This window comes from Harpia harpyja, chromosome 4 (assembly GCF_026419915.1).
Source record: "Harpia harpyja isolate bHarHar1 chromosome 4, bHarHar1 primary haplotype, whole genome shotgun sequence".
NCBI classification, from domain to species: Eukaryota; Metazoa; Chordata; class Aves; order Accipitriformes; family Accipitridae; genus Harpia; species Harpia harpyja.
In genome coordinates, this window is record NC_068943.1 from 3,112,309 (window position 1) to 3,132,013 (window position 19,705).

Consider the following 19,705-nt stretch of genomic DNA (forward strand, 5'->3'; position numbering starts at 1 on the left):
ACGTTACCTGACAATACTAATGCAATGCCTCCACATGCATTGGGAGAAGACATGGATGTGCCATTCATGAGTTGTGTTCCTCGCAGAGTCCAGTTTGGAACAGAAGCAATAGCACCTCCTGGGGCACTGATACTTACTCCAAGGGCTCCATCAGTGCTAGTGTTAAAACAGAATGGTTGAAAAACAAACATTTTTTTTCTGCACACTTTATCTTGAAGTTATCCATGCACTTAAAAAAATAATTTTAGAGAACACAAGTATATTACTTCACTAAATCCATTAACCCATTAAACCCAAGAAAAAGCATGCCACTAAATAGCAATTTAAAATCTCACATTAATCATCAGCTATGCCTGTTTTACAGGGAAAGTTTTCTAAACTTTCACTCCTTCAATACTTTTCACTAGGCTTCAGTTTAGTCAGCAGAGTATCTTCTGGGATTTCAATTAGAAAATGCACACAAACCAACCTATTAAACACTTCAATACATAAATTAGTATTCTACATAGCCTATTTAACAATTATTCTTTTTAAAGAAAAATAGCAAAAGGGAGAGGAAGACTAGAAAAGATTCAAACTCCAGATCTCTTATTTTGCACGTTGCCACTTGAATACCAGGTCACATTCTGAATTACAATACAGAACCTGAGACAAGGAGAGCAGGGGGAGAAGACAAAAAAAGGAACAGCAAGACGTGGATCAGGATCAGCTGGGCCTAAGCCACCTTTCTCTCTTGCCCAACCATATTTAAGAATGGAGCGAGTGAGTACCTATGGCACAGTTAAAGCAGCATCTAGTTTTCAACTCTATGAGCCAGTATATTCCATCCTCCTTGTTCTGGATAGACAAAAATTCCAGCACTTGAATAAGGACAGCACTATTAAGTTTTCTAGAGAGGCAGGGTATTTTAGGGTATTTGTATCCCACACTAACAGCTTCATATGTCTCAAATCTGTCTCAAATCAGAGTACTCTCAGTATAATACCGTAATGTAACGTCCCGACATACTTTATGACAGCCCTATACAAACAACAGGTTCTGTATCATGACACTTCTCGCCAAGCAGTGCACAGCATATCTGCCCAAAAGCCTCTCCCGCTTACTCGGACAGACTGATCCCCTACCCCAAGCCTGCTCTCGCAAGGCTTCAGGAACTCTCCGGTCACCTGTGTGTTGCCCCCTACACAAGGAGAATCCTCCTTTGGCCAGACTTGGGACTTTCAGCTGACATATGCTCATTCTGACTATTTTACAATGTAAAGTGACAAAGCACACAACAATTCTACATAATAACGTTCTTGGAACAATATATTTGTCTGTAAATATACAAACACCACGACAGCTAACTTTAAAGACCAATGCTAATAGAGAAGCATTTGCTATGTAACCAGAAAATAAACCAAGGACCAACCTCAAGCCACGTTTTTTTGTTTTTTCCTTCATCAAATACTATTGTAGGCTAAACTACAAAAGACAGTATACAGTAACTCCACGACTTGCAAGAACAATTCCAAAGTCTAAACACAGGCAAGAACTCAGGAAGAGACGCTATTCTTTTTTTCTTCTTTTGGCTACTACATTACTATCAAATGCTTCTGAGACATGAAATAAAACTGAAGTTTTCATTGTCCCTAAATTTTCTTTTAGAGATCTTTGAGATAATTTTCTATAACGTGAGGTAGAAAAGCATTTTTTTTCCTGCTTACTCACACCTCTACTGGACTCAAGCAAAACCCTTGAGTAAGTTGTGCCATCACAGAAATGTCACTGAAGTCAGAAGTAACACCACTACAGTAACAGTATTTCTTTTAATCTTCAACGCTAACAGAACAGTTAACTTCACCACACTAACTTAATGAAATAAATACTATGGAAAAAATCATCTGAAAAAATAAATTTCAGAAAAAGAACAAATTTCCAAACAACTTTTATCATCTCTAAATAGGTTTGCACTCATTAAATATGCTTTCCTGAAACACACAGGTTGTGCCGAAGCAGTTCAGCAGTCTTCCCCCTCCGCCAGGAGTTCCAGAGCCTGACATACAACGGCCTTCCAAGAACAGCAGGCTACCTACACTCTTCCCATGGGAAAGAGATACTGTTGTTCTGGTATTAATGACCAATTTTTAGATTTTTTAATTACATAATCTGAACCCCCAAATAATGAATTTGTTCTTTCAGTATAGCCTACCTAGGCCCTCTGGATGACCAAGTATATTGATTTGCTGGCAGTTTTTCTCTTAAAGAGTATTCAGCAACCATCATGTCAGGTGATACATAGGCACCAACACCTGCAAAAACATTCAAGCATTTTAGATGTACAATGAATTTCTATTAAAAGCAAAAATAAAATATTTCTGTGTTTTAAATTCTTCACTATGAAAAACTTCTGCTTGACATTTAAAAATGGAAACACAGATTTCCCATCTCATTAAATCCAGGTATCTTTACATAGCAAGTGTAAAGCAGCATGCTATGCAGTAACAATGCTGATGGTCATACTGTATAATATTAAAATATTATGTCACCCGCAAAAGTTTCATTTTTATTCAAACTGAATAGAATGTATTCACCTTCTATGTTTCTTTCACAACAGATCACTTTTACACGTCTCCACTCTCTCCCACATCCCTTTGGCTGTGTTTACACTGTTACATACACCAACCATACCTGAAAGCAATCTATGTGAATTGGTTCATGTTCATATGGCTCACAGCTACATCACCTGGAGCAGATGGCCACATCCACACAGCTCAAACACAGTGATGAGACAGTCATTACTTTCCTGTATATCAGTTCAAAGTGACCAGAGCATCTAAATGACTACATCAAAGCCTGCTAAATTTGTATTTTTAGAACACGATGTCAAGGATGCACATTGCATCCATGCTGTGTACCTATTTTGAAGTGTACTCTCCATTTTCTTTATGGCACAAGCACTATCAGGATGGTAGAAAACTACCATACCAAGCTGACAAACAAATCTGGCAAGGTCTGTATCCATACTGTCTGTGTGAACCAAGCCAACCTGTTGATTGCATTTTGCTTTACCCTCAAAAACCAAAAAAACCCTATCCGGTTCACTCCAGATGGAGTACAAGGAGCAAGCTACTTAGCATGCAGGGTGAATGATCACCCAGTCTCTACAGTGACACAGCAAGTAAGGTGAATTGACAGCATAGATGCACTGTAAGAGCAAAGCCAATGGAGACCTGAAAAGAGCTTGTCAGTTCCAGTTCCAACCCCCAGTCTCAGTAGTGGTGTAATTGCAGATTAACTTTTAGAAAGTAATCAGTGTTAATTCTACTAGCTGTCCTGAAATAGTGTCTCCCCAACTTTCAAGTCTACATTATAAGTCTTCTTGCATTAGAATTCTGAGATTTAACAAGCACCTTGTAATGCAGTAATGCAGCATCAGAGGATTTATATAAAAATTAAGACTAGGGAAATTACCTCCGAATGCTAGACCTTTTACTAAGTCTTATACCTCAATCTTTCACTGAAACATCAAAAACATACACTAGCCCGTCAGAAAACCCAATTCTTATGCCAGTAATAGACTTGCACAGAAGTGGCACTGCAGCTGGAAGATTCTTCCCCTAGAAGGACTTGTCTAGGTCACGTCATGGGATTATTTTATATCCAAATTAAAAAGCTTCATTTTACTACAAATAGAAGTTAGAGTATCTGATGAAGACAGATGATCTAAAGCTGTGGTTCTGACAATTCAGAATGCATTACAAGAGTTTCCAGAAGATTAATTGGAATCCGACTTACGTTTTTTACAAGTCAAATTTACCAGCAGCTAATGGTCTGAGTGGTGTGCTCAGACAGTTACAGTTAAAAAAAATAATCTTGGAATCTTCAAATAGGTGAGACCACAAAGATTTCTTCTGCAAATTTTATACAAAGCCACATCAAATCAAGACCATCCGCTTCCTACCTCTGTTTTCTACATAAAGTAATGTCTTGAACTGTAAGAAGGTAACAATCTAAATTTTTACGGCTAAGCATGCAACAAGTGCCTCCCTCAGAATTAATCCTGTAGCCCAGTAGTCATTGATTTTTTTTTTTTTTTAACTTAGTTCAGCAATGAACCGGTGATCTCAGACATATAACACAAGTACAAAGTTCAAAAGATTACCATCAAAATTTTTTTTCAAAACAAATTATTTACCTATTACACTAGATGTAGTTCCACCAGGACATCCTACTGTAGAAAGGCAAGGGCCATTATTTCCTGCACTTGAAACATAGATTACATTGTGTTTCCACACTGCTTCATTAATTACTTCACAAATTCTCCTGATGTAAGAGGAAAAAAACAAGTCATTTAATCAACAATATTGTTTTCTTCCCACAGGGCAAAACTCCCATTTCTAGCAGAATCTCTGTGACCAGTCACAGAACAGGGAATATTATGCAGCCTCCTTCCCACACCTAGGAGAGGCTGTTCCAGTACAGAAGCTGACAACAAAAAATAGTTTCTGGTTTTAAAAAGGAGTAACAGTTATTTAGCAATATTAGGTCTTCAAGAAACCCCCACAGATTATGTGGTATTCCAACTACAAAAATTCTTTATTATTCTAAAATATTCTTTGTATTATAAATCAACAGCACTTTCAATAGGTTTATTTAACTTTCAAAGATAACTAAAAATGTAAACTGCAACAGTTTAATGTATAACAATCATTTGGGCCTGGACAAATCATTCTTACTGACAGCTCATTTACACAAAGCTCAAGAACCATAATTCCACTTCTACGATATTAAAATACTTTATATTAACCACAGTGGTACTCACCCAGAATTTGGCCAATGTGTTGCCTCTCCATAGCTATAGTTGACAAGATCACACTTGTATTTTATTGCTTCTATCATCTGATAAAGTAAAAATAAAAGCCAAAATACATACTAGTCACAGAATAATTCACTTCAGGAATGGCAAAAAGTATCTGCTTAAACTGATCGGCTACAGATCTAAGAAAAAGGGATAAATTTTTCTTGACTCTACAGAGGAAAATAATTAAATTTACTTCAATCAGTTACTTAAGTGGTATTTTCCCAGTGAACAAACAGAATTAAAAAAACCCACTCCCTGAACAGTCTTATTCTTGCCATGTTCCAAGACATAAATTAAGACATTACCCTAAGACAAAACTGCAGACCTCATTAGTATTCCATCCTTGATAACATAAAATTCTCCTTTCCTGTGCAGTTTGGTTAAATTCCAAAAAGTCACAAAACCATTATTGTACATTTTCATGTTGCTATAGCAAGATATTCTATGGGCCACAATAAATTTTCTATTTTCAATTCCTTTTCTTGTGTAAAATTTTTCCCCGTCAATTCACTATATGGAAAAGGTCTTGGGACTTTCTTCATTAAAAAGGAATATTTTTCATCACTCTTCAGAAACAAGAGTTAAAACAAATTCAGCCACATGGGTAGATACTAGTGTCTATTCTAGATGTAAGTATTCTATAGTTATACAAGTAACTATAAAAAAATACACTCACAACACAGAATAAGGAACTTTAAATACGCATACAAGTAACTTAGCCCATGTGTCAAGCTAGCCAGACACACTGCAGCTCTATCGGTCTGAAAACCCTCTAAGTGCTCTAAGCAACAGCAGTCTTGTTTTATATTAAAACATTAGTCTTAAGATATGTTTTAAAATATATTCTGGTTGGTCTTGCAGGGTTTTTTTGGTAGGGTTATTTTTGTTTGGTTTGGGGTTTCTTGCCAGGGGGAGGGGGTTGGGGTTTGTTGGGCTTTTTTTGTTTGTTTGGTTTGTTTTTTTAAATACTCTAGAACTATAAAAACACAGCCTGTAAGCGAGAAGAGAGTGTTCCACAATATTCTACAGTTAAGTCACACTGCTGAGATTAATCATTTTTTCAGTGAAATACCCACAGCTCTTATTAGACCAGTGCCAGTTTCCATTGTACTTAGTCTTGTATCGCCAATCTTGATTGCAAGAATCTGAGCTCCAGGAGCCACACCATTTCGTTCTGGTTCTTCTGGAAAGTATCCAGCTGCAATACTAGCCACGTGTGTTCCATGTGCTCCTGAGCAAACAAAAGTTGTATCACTATGTTTAATGAACTTTGTTTATACCAATTTGATACACTACAGCTCAATTAAATTTCAATTATTGAGCTGTAAGTATATAAAACCAGTTGGCGGCCAGTCACAAGTGGTGTTCCCCAGGGCTCAGTACTGGGGCCAGTTCTGTTTAATATCTTTACCAATGATCTGGACGGATGGATGTGCACCCTCAGCAAGTTTGCAGATGACACCAAGTTGGGAGGGAGGGTTGATCTGCTGGAGGGTAGGAAGGCTCTACAGAGGGATCTGGACAGGCTGGATCGATGGGCCGAGGCCAACTGTATGAGGTTCAACAAGGCTCAGTGCTGGGTCCTGCACTTGGGTCACAACAACCCCACGCAGCACTACAGGCTTGGGGAAGAGTGGCTGGAAAGCTGCCCGGTGGAAAAGGACCTGGGGGTGCTGGTCGACAGCCGGCTGGATGTGAGCCAGCAGTGTGCCCAGGTGGCCAAGGCGGCCAACGGCATCCTGGCCTGTATCAGAAATGGTGCGGCCAGCAGGAGCAGGGAGGTGATCGTCCCCTGTACTGGGCACTGGTGAGGCCGCACCTCGAGTCCTGTGTTCAGTTTTGGGCCCCTCGCTACAGGACAGACATGGAGGTGCTGGAGCGTGTCCAGAGAAGGGCAACCGAGCTGGTGAGGGGCCTGGAGCACAAGTCTGATGAGGAGCGGCTGAGGGATCTGGGGTGGTTCAGTCTGAAGAAGAGGAGGCTGAGGGGAGACCTGATCGCTCTCTACAACTGTCTGAAAGGGGGTTGTAGTGAGGTGGGGGTCAGTCCCTTTTCCCAAGTAACAAGTCATAGGATGAGGAGAAATGGCCTCAAGTTGCTCCAGGGGAGGTTTAGATTGGATAATAGGACAAATTTCTTCACCGGAAGGGTGAAGAATAAAAAATAAAAAGCCAGTAAACAGCAGCAATATGCAAAATAAAACAGCTTTTTGAGGGGAGAAAGGAGGCAGCAAACAGAGAGAAAGAAAGTATTAACTTAATTCCACTAGCAAAAGTTACTTAAAAGGCTCAACGCTTCCTACTCAAAGTTATGAAAATTATACCTGAGATGACTCAGATAGTGGGGATTAAGCAAAAAAATTAGAAATAAAACTACACAGAAGTATAAAAAGGAACCTCTCAAAAAAATTACCATCAATTTAGAAACCAGAACTGCTTCTGTAGTTCTACTGAGATGGGATAGTTTCATGAGAAATAAAGAGCATTCTTCAAATCAAATACATCCATACCACCTTAACCACTGAGGATGCTTCCAAAACAAGACATTATAAAAAGAATACACAAATATGGGTTCAGAGTGGTTGGACCTACAGCTATAGTGACACCTGCCATCACAAAAAAGTTTGGATAAACCAAAATAAAGACTAATACCCCTTTTGCCCATGGATGTCTTATTTAAGATTCTTAAATTACACAAGCACAAAGGACAGTAACTGAAAATCAACCATCACCCTATATTTAAGAACCAAAACAAAAAAGGTACTTTGAAAGAAGGTTCTTTCTATTTTAGGCTTAAAGATACAGGAGCATCTTAAAGAGTACCTAAGTATACACATTCTATGTATATATGCACATGAACACAAAGTTGACAATATTTCAGACAAAAAATGCAAGCAAGTTTGGTAATGAGCTGTCACTACAGGTTTAGTTCAGGAACTCTGAATATTGATCTTGATTGCCATAGTAATGAACGGTGTATTAAGACAGCTGCCTTGAACCATCCCAAAGATCATCATCAGGACCCAATACAAATTGCTGCTTCTCATACCTACTCAGCAGCAAAATTTTCTTCAGATTGCTTTCATTTACCTCCACTTGTCACAATGGAAAGAAGGTTTCCATCATCATATATATTCACAGAATAATTCAACATCTCAGATGTTCCAAAAGATCCATATTCCTGAGCCTCTTTATAGGTTCTCAGCGCTGTACAGCTAGTTAAGTCACCACTCTCACTTGTATCTATGCAGGCTCTGTTGACAAGAACAAAAAAAAGGCAATTTTCCAGCTGCTGTAAACTTTCAGTTATCTCCCCCAGCAAAGAGTACCACAAAGACTTCAAGAAGTCTGGTTTTGTGTTTGTGGTATCTTACTTCTTTTAAGTCAATATTTTTAAACCTGGTTGTTTACACTTAGATTCAGAAACTACAAAGATCTCTAATTAAACTGATTTTCAAACGCTACTAAATTCAAACAAATCTGTCTCTGAAAAGCAAGCATATGGAAAGTCAGGCAATTTCTTCAAAGAAGAAATTTTACTAAAGCTAGCTGTTCAGTGCTGGTACACAAGCAGTTGAAGCCTTACCCACTGTTTTGTATGATACACACAATCAGTCAAGAAAAGTGCCATATTACATTCTGAAGCTTGTGCACAGACTTCTGGTGGTTTGGGGTTTTTTTTCCCTGCTATCACCAATGGATACTTAAAGCAATTTTACTCTGCCTCAGAGCAAATTCCCACAGGCTTACACTTTATATCATGCTGTCTTTAATAAGACTTCATTCTACCCCATCTTCTTTTGGGATTGGAACTTTGTCATGAAAGTCAAGTGATACAGCAGGATTATTTTAAAGCAAGTAACATTTAAGACCTCTATAAAGAGAGTAGATTTAAAAGTTAACAGAGTCTTCAATGCAAGCTGTTTTATGTGTAGAACAAGACATTTTAGACAAGTTCAGGCATTTACCTCCAGGTCTCACCGTCATTCCATACTAGACAATCATATACTGGGCCAGGATCACTATATTTTTTCTCAAAAGAATTCAACAGTTCCACTTGATTTTGAAGTTCTTCCTTTATTAGCTTATTTACCTAATAAGGCAACAAAAATACAGTTAAGAGTATTTCTAAAATTATTACAAGATAGGTAATCCTACATTCCTTTCTGGTGCTATACTTTTGTTCCATTACTTCATCAAGAATGTAAGACTGTCCTAGGAGTCACAAACATCTAGAATTTCAATGGTCTTCAACAGTGCACTATTAATTTTTGGCCTATTATGTATAGCTATTTCCAATTTCTGTAGCTGTAACGTTTAAAAGCCCTCTTTTTTGGTTTGGGGGGTTTTTTTGTTTGTTTTGGTTTGGGTTTTGGGTTTTTTTTTTTGTTTTGTTTTTGTTTTTTACAGATTGTTAAATGATACAGAAGTGACCTGAGGCATTTCTGGTACTTCACTGAAATAGTACCTAGTTTACAAAAGGATATGTTTAACAGATTCCAACTTTGAACACAGCAAGGATGACGGCCTCAAAAAAGAGCATGTTAAATCAAAAATAAAACTTATTAAAAATATGGTACAAAGTATTTGCAGTAATACCCTTTTCATATTTGACAACAAGTTTAGAAAGTTAACAACACTAAGCAAACCAAACAACCATCCATATACAGACTTTTAAAATTAATCAGAAGATACACTGGTAAGTTATCTGCCAAAAGAATCATAAGTATCTTTCCTTCACTCATCTAACAAAATATTTCAGTCCTCTCAACCAGTAACAATTTGTTGCAAACAATAAGTTCACAAATCTATTTAGACTTACACAAACCTGGGAGGGAGAGCTATGAGCAGCATCAAATTCTTCTTGTTTCCTACAGGCCTCTGCTAGAGCCAATCTGTGAACAGGATCCCAGAGCTTTTCCTTGCGTTCTTTCTGTGAAATAAAACCACGTTCCTCAATATATTGGCAAATACGTATGCCAAAGTATGAACGCTACAAAAATAATTCGAGAATTCAAATTTGAGACACAGTGGCTAAAAAAGTTCAATACAATACTGTAAAGAAACATCAACTGCTACACAGAAAAAAGAAATGGGTATCATTAATTTCTAGACTTTTTGCCTCAATGGACCACTGTGAGGATGACCACCAGGCCGCCTCCTGTTGTTCTGAAAAAATCACAGAAGAAATGGATCATGTCAAAACTAAACAAAAATCAGTGAGAGAGTAGCAGCCCACGTGTGTTAGCAAATCACATACTGTAGTTTCCTGGAAAAGCTTAAGAATCAGAAGAGTGAAATATGAATATACACCAGAAGCAAAATCTAATTCCTTACCTGAATCCTTTCCTTAAGAGCTTTAGGATAGATATCATAGCCATTTTTTATGCCAATGTGATATTTGCCTGAAGGATTTACCCAGTTCACTGGAATCTACAGAAAAGCATATTCATAAATAGGTTAACTAATGGCATCAAGAAAAAAAAAAAAATCAACACTGTGGAAGAGAGCTTAGCAGAACAGACTTGCAAATATCACCAATTTAATTCCCTGTCTCCGTGACAGTAACCACTGCACTAAGTTTCAACAACATGACATGGCAATTTCAATCCAGTTCCAAAGGAACCAGTATAATTTCATGTGACACTGCCATTGAACATCTTTAAGTATCAGTTGCGCCGATACTCTACTTTTAAAAAATACAGCCCCAGCAGTGACTTTATTGGGTAAAGGTTTGGGGAAATAGCACTATAAATGAAAAGAAGCACCCTAGCATGAAGGGGTATTTTGGTTAGAGGTCATGAGAAACATCTGAATGTCTAATTTCATATCTTGTTGCAGTTTAGACTCTCAGTATATCAGATCCGCTATTCCTAGTAACAACTGCAAGAGAGCAACACATTCACCCTTGCAATCATATTCTGTGCAAAATTCAGAAGAAAGCTGATAGCATGGAGAGATCCAAAGATTTGACACCCCCATATCACCTTATCAATCTAACCAGCCAGTCAAGAACATGTCAGTAACATCAGCAATTCTCATGTAGCCAGGACCTCTACTAGATCTCATCGTATCCCTTCCGAAAACCCTACACGCTTCTGTTCTATTCATAGTGAGAATGCAGTGAGCCTACAACTGCCCTCGCGTATTTTTCAGTCTCTACAACTATCTACCATAAGCTTAACATGATTCCTCTTGTAGTTTATACAAATGTGGAAAATATTAGCACTTTTAAAGACAGAACCATGCCTGATATTTTTCAAGCATGTTAGCATGTTTTCTTCAGCCAACTTCCAAAACTATATCAGATACTGATTTGGACAAATAGTAATCAAATGGTTCTCAAGCCCCCAACAAAACTCTGTACACATCCCCATTCAGCTATAGAGAATATTCAATATAAAGACATATGAAAAGTAAAAGATATGTCAAGCAATCCGTATGAAGATGAGCAAATGCACTATTAGTTTTGGCTAAGATCTGGTTAAAAGTTCGTTCTGCAAAAACCAAAACAGGTGCTAAATTTGTTGTTAAATAGGAAAGAGAGAAAAAGATGCCCAGCGGTGTCTGTACCACCACTCACCTTTAAAGTTCTTCCAGAAAGACCGGTAATTTCCCCATCTTTAGGTTCTACAATGGTACATGTAGTTACATCACCACTGCCTGTTGTATCAATTATATCAATTATCTTGGGTTTCCCATCAGTTGTAATCTGAAAATACAAGCACAGAAAAACTGAAAGCGTAGTTGATTATCCTTTAGCGTACAAACCAGGAAATTTTTCATTTTTGTTAAAAAAAACATCAACTAACTTTCTTAAGCACCCAATCTTTAACTGAAGGACATAAAAACAACTTGAAATTAGTTAAATCTTCAATGAACTAAGAGCAATGTGTCCATCTTTCTGGTTTATACAAATTCACTCACTCTCTTCTAAAAAGGATTTAGAAGAGAAACAAGTAAAAACATTGTATCAATAAAGCACAGGCGCTTCAATTTAAAACCAAGCCTAAATTTGCAAAACCATTTGCAAAAACTGCTACTGATCTTCAAATGATTTGCTGCGTTGCTTCCATCCCACCATTCTGGCCAAATTTTACAGTAACGAGTGCACAACTCTAACAAAACGAAATGTGCTGAGGTACATATGCTCACAAGCTTGCATCTCTTAACTGAGCTTAAACCTGAAAGGAACACAAGTTACCATCATCTTACTTTTCCTGTTTCAAGGATTCTGCTTCCTGTTTTAATCAATCTGAAGCGTTAGGAGCTATACACCTAATACTGCATAAGAAGTATTTTTACCAGGGTGAGGAGAAAGAGAGCTACGAAGAGTTTACATGCATAAATTTAAAGCCTCCTCAAATTAAATTAAAACTAGCCCTGATGGACTTTACAGTAGTTGCAGGCAACTGAACAACATCAAAAAAGAAACCACTAACCTACCTAAAGCTCCTTTCACCTAGAGGAACCTTCTACAGTTACCAAGAGTACGATTAAGATTATTTTTTTAAACATTTAGCAAAAACATTCAATGTTATCTTCTTGTAATGCCATGCTTCATCTAGTAGGTATTGTATGAGTTTATTCAGCAAATAAACTATACTCCATATACAGTAGTATTTGCTTGAAGGGCAATATGAATTCAGAGGGGTGGAACACCTCTTCTACGAAGAAAGGCTGAGAGAATTGGGGTTGTTCAGCCTGGAGAGGAGAAGGTTCCAGGGAGACCTTACTGCAGTACCTAAAGGGGGCTTATAAGAAAGACAGGGAGGGACTTTTTAATAGGGCCTCTTGTGACAGGACAAGGGGTAATGGTTTTAAACTAAAAGAGGGTAGATTCAAACTGGATATAAGGAAGAAATTTTTTATGACAAGGATGGTGAAACACTGGAACAGGTTGCCCAGAGAGATGGTAGATGCCCCATCCCTGGAAACATTCAAGGTCAGGTTGGACGGGGCTCTCTGAGCAACCTGATCTAGTTGAAAATGTCCCTGCTCATTGCAGGACGGTTGGACTAGATGACCTTTAAAGGTCCCTTCCAACCCAAACCATTCTTTGATTCTATGAATTGGTCATATGCACCTATTTTTACAGTTCTACATTAAAGATGGATTTAAAAAAAGAAAAAATAAATCAATAATCTTCCCAACATCTCCTGTACACTAACTACACTGAAAGTGAAAAAAGCTTCTTGTTCAGAAAAGCAGCAACATTTGCTGTTTTCTACCATTTAAATATTTGGTATCATAGCCTTTATTCTCTATCAATAATTTTGATCCTAGACATAACATATATGGCAGGTAGTTTTGCTCAAATCATGCTCTGGAACTGTGAATTCAGCTGCTGAAAGTTAACACGATGATCAAGCTGTTTCATTAAAGTCACTCTATTGCTGCCAAAAAATACAACAAAGCTCAAGCTTTTATTGCACCTCAACAAATAAGGATAAACACTTCCAAGGTCTCAAATTCTCATGGTTTAAAAAAAAAAAAAAAAAACAAAAACAAAAAACAAAACCACAACAAAAACAACACACAACACAACCCCCCCCCAAAAACCCCAAAACCAACCAAACAATAAACCTCAACAACCCCCCCTCCCAAACAGACAGAAAAACAACAACCAACCTTCCCCCCCAATAAAGTCAGGTTTAAACAGCTAGAAAAGAAAAAAGAACCAAACCCCAAAATCCCAAACCCATAGCAAACATAAAAAGGACATTCATTTCATTTCCCAGAAGGTAACAAATGTTGCTTTTGAAGAGGCTTGCTAAGCAAGAACTTCCCTTACAGAAACCAACCCTGTTACTCTGTTCATAGAAATTCATGCTAAGAAAGTTGTTAAAGCATGTTAACCTGGTAAAACATCTACTGAACAACATTTACACAGTAGTGAAAATTTTCTTCAGAAACACAACGCATAGGCACTCAAACCATGTAATTTTCTAACATTTATAATTAACGCCTTCGAATGCCAGTCTCCACTCGCAGAAAAGTCAAGAGCTGCTCCAATAATAAAGCAACTGCAAGCCAAACCTGAGATTATCAGAACCGGACATTTTTCAGTATGCCTCCAATCAAAGCGAATTATTCAGTGATCACGCTGTGAAGCACAAGGAAACAAGAATGAAAATGTAATCCAAGGTGACTTGTTTGAACTAGAGAAGTTATGCTGCAACAGGTGGCCACAACACAGATTTATGCCGTAGCAAGCTTGGGTAGTTTTAAAAGTTGTTTCCTAGCCAGGAAGACAATGTGCAACTCCTGCACTATACGGCGCTCTGCCTCCTAGCTGAATAGGAGGTCCGCACACACATATGAGTTTGTACAGTTAGAATCAACAAATCAGAGTCTTTCAGCCAGACACAAGAAACTCAAGAGTTTCAGGTACAAAGGTCCAAGGTTCAATTCCTAACAGCAGCAATCCAGACAGGTTCACAGTCATTTAGTGCAAGTAACTGATATGGCTTCTTCTGCTGACATGAACCATTGTTTGGCATACTGCCCACCAGTAGTAATGCTAGAGTGAAACTCAAGAGTTCAACTGGGTTTTCCTTTTCAAGTCTTGTAATTCTGAGCAAAAAATAATAATAATAATAAAAAAAAAAAATCAAGTGAACTTGATCAATTCCCTTGTGTGAACAGAAAAATCTAGAAGTAATGAATTTATTACAGACAGAAGGTACATTTTAGTACCTTTCGCATTAAAATTCAAAAAATGAACTTTTATACAATTAAAAATATTTTCTAGTGTATTTCTAACAAAATCCCCAATCCTATCTTTAATATCCTGGTTTGCCTACAGCCATTTGAAAAAACAAATAAAACAGTCTACTAGTTTAGAACTGAAAATTATTTTGTTGTTTATACATTTTAGTTTGAAGTTTGAAAAACATACTTTCATGTCAGCTCTGACTTTGTAAAACAAATACATTAGTAAGTTGAGCACATTAAAAATAATCTATCTGCATAATCATGGCAGCTGATCAGTATAACAGAAGTAGAGAAGCACCAGTATCTGTGACAATCCCAAATTAAAAGGCAAAGCCAGATGCATTTGAGCATGTTTTTCCCAGAGCATACAATGTTACTGATTCCAGCTGACAGCTAGTGCAGCAACAAGAGTTGAACAAGTTCTTCAGCACTTTGGTCACGGGACAGCTGATCATCACCACAAATAAAATAATTTTCAAGCAATTTTTTTTTTTAACTCAGTGCTGAAAAGCAAGTCAAGCCAAACTAGCTACTACTGCTAAAAGGTCATCTCATAAAAGTACAATCTCATTTTAGCAAATAATAATTCGAACAGGCACTTCACAAAAGCAAAACTTCGAGAAGCAGATGAACTGACTTGTCTATCCTGAAACATAACAAGAAGTGACAACAGCAACAGGGAAAGGACAGGGTAGGGTTGAACAAAGACTATACATACACAGCCACAACGCTCCATTAAACATACCTTATCTGCCCACCTAAAATTTCATCACCTGCTGTGCCTTAACGAGGAATTACAAGCCATGACTCAGCAGATAACAACAGGAAATAGATTCTACGAAGAGAGCTGAGAGGGGGAAAAAAAACTAGCAGGAAAGAAGCAGACAAACTGAACTTTACATTTACAGCTGCCTTCAACAGGTAGAGTGTAAAGCAATGGAAGACAAGGTGAAAAGAGTTCCCTAGAGGGCACTGGTTACAAAAAATTCAGAAAGGAAAGTAAGTACAAGTTAGGTTAAAATTTTGTGTGGCAAAGCAAGCCAACCAATAGAAAAATGAAACTGATGTAAGAAGGTTTAAGCCCAGTAACTATTCTCTCTATAGCAGCAAGTGTCCAGGGAAGAATATAAACATAATGGTCCTTCCCTGTTGTACTCTGTCCCCAAATCTTTTTGTCCCTCAGCAAGTAATCGTATGGCAAAAAATGTATGGTATCAGTGTTTACAAACCACAAAGTATAACATCAACAATAATTTGTTGGAATTAGGAACGAGACACTAGGGAGCAGCAAAACATGAACTGCTTTGTTTTGACTAAAAACCCCACTATATTCACAACAAGGTAGCTCATTTTGGCCTGTAATCACTATTGACATTAGCTTGAACTCGAAGTTGTAATACCTGCCTATTAACCTCGCTACATATAATGTCTTCTCTTCCCTCTTAGCAACTGACTCAACTCTCATAGTTCTAACTCCATGCCAGGCCAAGAACTAACAATAAGACTTACAGTAGGAAAAAGCAGCAGCAGAGAAGGCAGGGGCATTAAAAAAACAAAACCAAAAAACCCCCCAAAACCCCAACAACGCTGTCCCGAGGTTAGAAACTACTTGTCGCAGTACAGCTACGCTGTCTCGCTGTCTGTGCCCAGGACACTGTCTTATTCTGCGGAGGCAAAATGTAAAATGCCCGGTACTCCACAGAGCGAGGCCATCCTCTTGCTGCAAAAACACTTACAAAGCTATTCTACAGACTGTGCGTTGCCTACCTCTCCTTTATAATTCCCTGTGCAATAAGCCTCCCCGTTCTGTAGTTTAGCAAGTAGCTCAAGTCAGGTGTATTAAGTGGGCAGCGTGAAAAGAGCACACAGCTTCTTTACATGTTTCTCTAACACCCCTGCACACTCGCTCTCACCCATTGCAAGATGAATTCCCACCCCCCAATGTTCTCTACAAATCTTTTACTTCACTACCTAAAATTTTATTCTCCACATAAAGAGAACAGGTTAAAGAAAACTGGTACCGTCAACACTGAGATCATGAGAGTTCATAAGCATCCCTTATCACCCCTTATGAGCATTGGGTTATCTATCTCAGAACAAAGCTTCCCTCTACTGCCCATAAACTCATGCTTTTTTTTTTTTTTTTTTTTTTTCAGTTGACCATTCTTCATTTATAACCTCCAGAGATGATTTAGGTCTTTTGCTTTCGTATGTGAAACTTCAGAACTATGCATATCCCATTTATACTCACATCTTCATAATTGTCTTTTACTACTGTCTGGTCTGCCCATGGTATTATCTTGTTTGCTTTTTGGCTAGCTTTCTTTAAGCTTCCTAATTACTATTCCACTTGCCCACACCCTTTTGCCAAAAGCACCCATTTCACTCCAGCTTAAATCAATTGAAGTTACAGCTGTCCAGTCCCTCCTTCCACCCTACCTGTCCTCTTCATTCACCCTTTCACTTACCTGAACCCCCGTAAGAAGTCATTTCAGAACACTGAACTAAAGATCTGCCATGGTTAGATCCCTGAGCTAGGTCACTTCAGAACAAAATCTACGCCTGTGCCAAAGAAAGGGCAGAAACCAACGGAGGTCCCGCTTAATTAGAAAAATAAAGGATGCAGTATCCAAGCGAGTTGCATACAGCTCTCTGAATCATTTCTCAAGGCTTCCTTTGCCACATCTCAGAGAAAATATGTTGACAAGAAACTGGAAGCAGTAGTGACATAAAAGGCCACACACAAACTTACACGATAAAGAAATGTTAAGAGACAAAAGTTAAAAGAAATAAGGAAGTGCTGAGAAACGCCAAAATTAAAATCGCATACAGAGAGATTTACGAAACTGAAGCTGAGATCATAACGGCAATCGCTATGCAATCTCAGCTACAACGTTAACGGCAGTCGCTATGCAATCTGAGCTACAAAGCTAGCAGATCCAAAAAAAGCCGGCAGAAACGAATTTGATACAAATTGTTACTGTAATAGGAGACACGAAAAAATACACTGAGAAAGAGAGGTATGCAAATTTTGCCAGAAACACACTTCCCATGTAAAAGACCTAAGCGGCTGGTCGTAGCCTCAAGCTACGGACCGCTGAAGCGACGCTACGGCTTAACGAAAACACAAAGTATTCTTTTACAACGAGTTCTACGTGGGAGAAGACAGCCAAGACCAGACCTAAGTACTGTGAAACCTCCGCGAACGGCTTAAAAGCAGGATCCTCACACAAACACCCCAAGTGACCCCAGCGGACCGGACCCCCCCCCCCCCCGGGGTCCCTCAGCCCTCCCGTACCGGAGCCCAGGCGACGGCACGCTGAGCGGGAAGGGTAAGCGACCAAGCCCACAAACAACGGCCGGTCCCCACGACAGCCCTCCAGGAGCCTCGGGCCGCCCGGGGGCCACGGCAGCTCCCGGACGAAGGCCCCCGGCCCCGTCCGTCCCCTGAGGGCCGCCCCGTCGCCGTGACTCAGGGCCGCCGCCGCTGAGGCGGCTCCTCCTCACCGCCCGTTACCTGCATGCCCGGCGCCCCCGGGTCCACGCCGGTGTCCAGCACAGCCAGCAGTACCCCCCGCCCGTCGAAGTCCGGGAAGCGGGCGAGGAAGGCGGCGGCGCCGGTCTCCTTCTTGGGCAGGAGGCCGTGGAAAGGGAACGGCTCCTCGGCGGCGGCCGCCATGACGGAAGGGGGCGGACGACGGGGCACGGGGCCGCGCGAGACCTGAGGGGGGCGGGGGGGGGAGCAGAACGGGCAAGGCCAAGGGGAGGCGCATGCGCCGCGCCGGCCCCACCGACTGCGCGAGGAAGCGCACCCTCCGGCGGCCCGCGGCTAAACCGACCAATAGGACGCCGCGGTGGGCTGGCGCTTCGCGCCGGAGCGGGCGGGGACTCGCGGTGGAGGCGGTCAATCAGAGGAGCGACGTGTTCCACGCGCCGGAAGCCGGGGCGGGGCGGGGGGGGGGTCGGCTGGTCATGGCGGCCGTGGCAGGCCCGGGCCGGCGGGCGTCGAAGGCCGCCTTCCATCGCGGCTTCCCCGCGGGCGGGATGGCTGCGGTCTCCTCAGGGGGTCGGTCCCGCCTCAGGGCTGCTGTCCGGCTGGCGGCGGGTGCCCTCCCTCTCTCCCTCCCTCTCTCAGGCACCGCTGAGGGGACGAGCCAGTGCGGCAGCGCGGGGGTGCGCGAAATCCTCCCAACGGGAAACAGAACCCATGTGCAAACGTTTACTTACGATTTTTATTTTTTTTTCCTTTAAATTTAATTTTTTGTTGATTGTAATGTGTTGCACGGCAGTTTGATGCTTGTGGAACTGCTTAGCAAAGAGGAAGAAAACCCACAAAGACTACCTAAAGGTTGTGGCGAATTCCAGATAAAATTTTCCGTGAAGTCGTTAAAGGAAAATGTCAACTTTGAAGTGGGGTTTTAAAGTTAGTTTCTAGCTCTCGTGGTCACATATAAACGTGCAAAGAAAGCTGAACCGTCGAGTATCTGAAACCGAACAGACAGAGAACTTCTTTTAAAAAGGCGTTTTATTTGTGGTGTCTGACGTGTGCCTTTTCAGCCGTTTTAACCGGCGGTAAGGGTACAGACTGCTTGGTTACGTGGGTATCACTTTGCTTTCTTTAAGCAGGTTTCTGTTCAGAGAGTTACACTGGGGGGAAACGGTGAACTTTGTCTGGATACGTTAATGTGTTCGCTGTAAAGCAAAAGGGATTTGTACTTTTGAGAATTTTTGTGTAATTTTTTTGTTTCCTGGGACTAATAAGATTATTGCTGCATGTTTGTCACATGTTAATCTTCATTGAACTAGATCCGGCATTTGTTCTTTCTTTTGATCTTCATTGAACTAGATCCGGCATTTGTTTTTTCTTAGCAGAAATGTGGGAGGTTTTGCTAGCAAGTAGTGGTACATTATGCATTTTCCCCATTTTGTGGGCTACCATCAGCAATGTTTTCCGGCTCATCAGTGGCTTCAGAGATCTACAGAATTTTCATGCAAGTAAAGTACTAAAATAAACCTGAAGAGCACTGCCTTAAAAATACGTATGATAAAAAAAAAATCAAAGCTGTACCATATGTACTTGCTGTGTAACTGTACCCGCTTCCCTCTTCGGCTTTCAATCATAAGTCAAAATTTTACATTTTGATGT

The 19,705-nt window shown here is 40.0% G+C and overlaps 1 protein-coding gene across 4 annotated transcripts in view; it reads right to left on the minus strand.

The window, feature by feature from the left end:
- TPP2 (tripeptidyl peptidase 2) overlaps window positions 1–18,288 on the minus strand; it is a 58,803-nt gene extending 40,515 nt beyond the window's left edge. For 2 of the 4 annotated variants that reach the window (XM_052785674.1, XM_052785672.1), the window contains exons 1-11: window positions 18,077–18,288; window positions 11,426–11,554; window positions 10,180–10,275; window positions 9,671–9,775; window positions 8,811–8,935; window positions 7,933–8,096; window positions 5,920–6,074; window positions 4,805–4,881; window positions 4,178–4,305; window positions 2,192–2,291; window positions 8–156 (exon numbers count right to left, since the gene is read on the minus strand). In XM_052785674.1, the coding sequence (XP_052641634.1) occupies window positions 8–156; window positions 2,192–2,291; window positions 4,178–4,305; window positions 4,805–4,881; window positions 5,920–6,074; window positions 7,933–8,096; window positions 8,811–8,935; window positions 9,671–9,775; window positions 10,180–10,275; window positions 11,426–11,554; window positions 18,077–18,238 (1,390 nt within the window). In that variant the 5' untranslated portion in view covers window positions 18,239–18,288. Of the gene's footprint in view, window positions 1–7; window positions 157–2,191; window positions 2,292–4,177; window positions 4,306–4,804; window positions 4,882–5,919; window positions 6,075–7,932; window positions 8,097–8,810; window positions 8,936–9,664; window positions 9,776–10,179; window positions 10,276–11,425; window positions 11,555–18,076 lie in introns of all 4 variants that reach the window. The other 2 variants (XM_052785673.1, XM_052785671.1) reach the window with 1 other exon arrangement.
- Between the last annotated feature and the right edge of the window lie 1,417 nt (window positions 18,289–19,705).